The following is a 4,738-nucleotide window of genomic DNA, read 5'->3' as shown; positions in this document are numbered from 1 at the left end:
TAATAATAATAATAATAATAATAATAATAATAATAATAATAATAATAATGAGGTTTGCCACTCTTTAAACACTCCCAGACGGCACGATCTCTCTCTCTCTCTCTCTCTCTCTCTCTCTCTCTCTCTCTCTCAACATTATCAAACTTTACAGGGAAGAGAGAGAGAGAGAGAGAGAGAGAGAGAGAGAGAGAGAGAGAGAGAGAGAGAGAGAGAGAGAGAGAGAGAGAGAGAGATTAAGTAACAAAAAAAAAAATTGCCACCTTCCTTCTGTCTTCCTCCTCCTCCTCCTCCTCCTCTTCCTCTAGGCTGCCCTTGTTCCACATTACTTATTGTATTGAAAGAAATCATGCGGGAAACAAACACACAACACAAACTCTCTCTCTCTCTCTCTCTCTCTCTCTCTCTCTCTCTCTCTCTCTCTCTTTGTGTTCTGTTCTTGTTTGTGTTGTGTTTGAGTTGTGTTTGTGTGTTTGTTTGTCTTTCCTGTGTTTTTTTCGTGTTCTCTCTTGTTTGTGCTGTGTTTGTTTGTTTGTGTGTTTGTTTGCGATTTTCTTTATAATTGTGAGTGTTTTGTTTATTTCGGTTTCTTGTTTGTGTGTTTTTTTTGTGTGTTCTGGTCTCGTTTGTGTTTTGTTTGTGTTTGTATGTGTGTTTCTATGTATTTGTGATCGTGTTTTGTTTGTCTTCTCTTGTCTTGTGTCTGTGTCCTGTCATTGTCTGTGTTGTGTCTGCTTCCTGTGTAACTAAGGGCACACACACACACACACACACACACACACACACACACACACACACACACACACACACACACATACACACATACAGACAGACAGACATGATTATAGTGACATTTGAAAAGAATTAGATAGTGAACATTTATTCCTAACAGACAGACAGACAGACAGACAGATAGATTGACAGACAGACAGACAGACATATAGATAGATAGATAGACAGACAGATAAACAGACATATAGATAAATAGATAGATAGATAGACAGAGACACAGATAGATAGACAAAAACACAGACAGAAGGACAGACACACAGACAGACAGACATACAGACAGACAGATAGACACTCAAACAGACAGACAGACACTCACAGACAGACAGACAGACAGACAGACAGACAGACACTCACACAGACAGACACACAAAACACTCAAACAGACATACAGACAGACACTCAGACAGACAGACACTCAAACAAATAGACAGGCACTCACACAGACAGACAGACAGACAGACACTCAAACAGACAGACAGACAGACACTCACAGACAGACAGACAACAATAGCGCCTTCAATTTATTTTCCTGTTTGGGTGAAAAAAAACACGAGAATTTAATATCTTCCTAATTCACTCATTTATTTTCACACGTGAGAGATTGACCTTGTTCTCTCTCTCTCTCTCTCTCTCTCTCTCTCTCTCTCTCTCTCTCTCTCTCTCTCTGGTAACTTCCCGGTACAAAGATGTGTGTGTGTGTGTGTGTGTGTGATGTTCGTAGTGCATATGTCAAGGTATGTGAGAGAGAGAGAGAGAGAGAGAGAGAGAGAGAGAGAGAGAGAGAGAGAGAGAGAGAGAGAGAGAGAGAGTGTGTCCTCATTCATTCTTCAATAATAGCAACAACAACAACAACAACAACAATAATAATAGTAAAATGCAATTAGCAAAAGGAAGAAAGGAGGAGGAGGAGGAGAGGAGGAGGAGGAGGAGGAGGAGGAGGAGGAGGAGGAGGAGGAGAAGGAAGGAGGAGGAGGAGGAAGACAAGGCCGTGGGGGAAGATAACAATAGAAAACACACACACTCACACAACACACACACACACACACACACACACACACACACACAGCTGTCTTTGCACTAGCTGTCTTAAGGGAAGAAAAAAGATAAAAAAGAGAGAAAGAGAGAAAGAAAGAAAAAGAGAGAAGCAGGTGCACTACACACACACACACACACACACACACACACACACACACACACACACGAAATTAGACAGAAACTATGAAAGGAGAAAAAGAGGAAGAAGAAGAGGAGGAGGAGGAGGAGGAGGAGGAGGAGGAGGAGGAGAGACATATGTGCCACAACCCTTCTTCTTCTTCTTCTTCTTCCTCCTCTTCTTTTCTACCCGGATACAAAATATCGGACACACACACACACACACACACACACACACACACACACACATACACACACACAGAAGGAATGAAGGAAGGAAGGAAGGAAGTGAAGAATGAGACTAGGGAAAGTGGGCAAGAGGAGGAGGAGGAGGAGGAGGAGGAGGAGGAGGAGGAGGAGGGAGAGGAAAGTAGGAAAGGAAGGAAGGAAGATGGCAAAATAAGGAGAGAGAGAAAAAAAAAAGAAAAACATTTAGACAAACAGAGGAGAATGACAAAATGAAATCAATAAACACACACACACACACACACACACACACACACACACACACACACACACACACACACACAGCCCAGTTTTTCCCTCTTACAAAAATAGATAGATAAATGAATAAATGCCACAGATAGATAGATAGATAGATAGATAGATGGATAGAGAGTCACTTAGATTAATAGACACATTAATTAATCACAAACGCATCAATACAATTTCAAAGCAGACGTTTGAGAAAATACCAACAACATCCATTTAACTCTCTCTCTCTCTCTCTCTCTTAACAGTCCACGCAACACAAGAGTAAGGCTATGTGAGGTGTGATTGGTGAGGTCCTGGGGTGGTGGTGGTGGTGGTGGTGGTGGTGGTGGTGGTGGGCAATGTATGTAAGTCTGCGGGATGTGTTACTCCAAATATCGTTGCCTATCGTGTCAACTTTCCCGTGCAGAAATAAAAAAAAAAAAATAACTTAAAAAAATACAGAAAAATGGCACAAATCTTGGAAAATAATGAGAAAAATAAGAAAAGCTTCCATATTCACTTAGTACTTATTGAAAACTAAGAAAAGAGAGAGAGAGAGAGAGGAGAAAATAGAGAAAGAGAGAGAGAGAGAGAGAGGGTGTGCGTTCATTACCTTATAGTTGAAGATATCCTCAAGTCTCTGGTTGACATCCACACCTCTCTTCGGCCTCATGAGCAAATAGATCCTTCGCACAGGACATGAGCGAAGGATTTTCTCAACTAATACCTTCCCAAGAAACCCTGTGCCCCCTGTAATAAACACATTCTTGCCCCTGTACCACTCCGCTATCTCACTGGAGTCCACCCCTGACATCTGGCCGGCGTGGAGGAGGGAGGGAGGAGAGGAAGAGGAGGAGGAAGACTAGTAAAAGCGCACACGGGGATTTAGCGAGATGGAGGCAGCGTACGTGTTTCCTCCCCCACTGCCAAGCGTCAACTGAGTGTCTCACCTGCACTCACACACAGGTAAGTCTGGCCACGCCCACCTCAGCCTCAGCCAATCACAGCGCTCCATTTCCGTGACGTCACCTCTCCCCTTCTGTCTTCCTGCTCATATCAAAACGTGACCCTTTCAGCCCACCCCGAGGTCATTGCTAGGTCACTGGGAGGGGTCTAGGGTATAAGAGCCCAGAGGGAAGCCACAGGGGGGGAGAGGGGGCACTGGGGGGTCTTTGGGGGGGCACAGTGGGGGTCTAGGGAGGTTTGGAGATTGGGAAAGGGGAAGACTAACTTTCTCCTCTTTTTCCAGGTGGTGCCTCCTCCTCCTCCTCCTCCTCTTCTTCTTCCTCCTCCCCTCCTCCTCCTCCTCCTCCTCCTTCTCCTCACCCTCCTTCTCATCTAATCTTATTTTTCCTCCATTCTTTTTTTATTTATTTTTCTTCCAGTCATTCCTCCTCCTCCTCCTCCTCCTCCTCCTCCTCCTCCTCCTCCTCCTCCTCTTCTTCTTCTTCTTATTCCTCCTGTGTCCAATTCAATTCTTATTCTCTTCATTCCTCTTCTGGGGTTTCCTATTCCTCTTCCTCCTAAGCATCCTCCTTCTCCTCCTCCTCCTCCTCCTCATCCTTCTCCTCCTTATCCTCCTCCTCCTCCACCTTTTCAGTGACATGTATATAAATAAGATAGGGAAATCCAGTATGGGAGGAGGAGGAGGAAGAGGAGGAGGAAGAGGAAGAGGAGGAGGAGGAGCAGAAGGAGGAGGAGGAGGAGGAGGAGGAGGAGGAGGGGAGGAGGGGATATATTCTTATTCTTTGCAAACAATATTGAGAGAGAGAGAGAGAGAGACAGAGAGAGAGAGAGAGAGAGAGAGAGAGAGAGAGAGAGAGAGAGAGAGAGAGAGAAGAGTAAATTCCCTCATCATTCTGTCCCAGTTTTTTCCTCGTCCTCCTCCTTCTCCTCTTCTCAAAAAAATGAAGGACAAAGACAAACTTTTAAAAGGAAATTTCAACGCAATCTCAAATAATTATCCAGTCACAAAAAAAAAAAAATATCTACCCCTTTTTTTCCCTTATTATTATTTTTTCCCCTCTTTTCCCCTTTTTTCCCCTTTTTTCCCCTTTTTTCCCCTTTTTTCCTTTTTTTCTGGTTATTTTTCACGTGTTCATCCCTGGCTGTGGTGGTGGTGGTAGTAGTAGTAGTAGTAGTAGTAGTAGTAGTAGTAGTAGAGAGAGAGAGAGAGAGAGAGAGAGAGAGAGAGACACAGACACACACACACACACACACACACACACACACACACACACACACACACACACACACACACACACACACACACACACTAACGATAAAAACAAGCAAGGGAAGGTTATTATGAAGGGCGATTCTT

At 43.8% G+C, this 4,738-nt stretch overlaps 1 protein-coding gene across 1 annotated transcript in view; it reads right to left on the bottom strand.

The window, feature by feature from the left end:
* LOC123498535 (putative fatty acyl-CoA reductase CG5065) overlaps positions 1-3,340 on the bottom strand; it is a 34,579-nt gene extending 31,239 nt beyond the window's left edge. Inside the window, 1 exon segment of the mRNA XM_045245716.1 lies at positions 3,029-3,340. Coding sequence (XP_045101651.1) covers positions 3,029-3,229 — 201 coding nt within the window. The 5' untranslated portion in view covers positions 3,230-3,340.
* Positions 3,341-4,738: the final 1,398 nt, after the last annotated feature.

Source organism: Portunus trituberculatus, chromosome 7, assembly GCF_017591435.1.
Source record: "Portunus trituberculatus isolate SZX2019 chromosome 7, ASM1759143v1, whole genome shotgun sequence".
Taxonomy (NCBI): Eukaryota; Metazoa; Arthropoda; class Malacostraca; order Decapoda; family Portunidae; genus Portunus; species Portunus trituberculatus.
The sequence above is the reverse complement of the archived record's forward strand: the minus strand, read 5'-3'. Positions and strand labels throughout refer to the sequence as shown.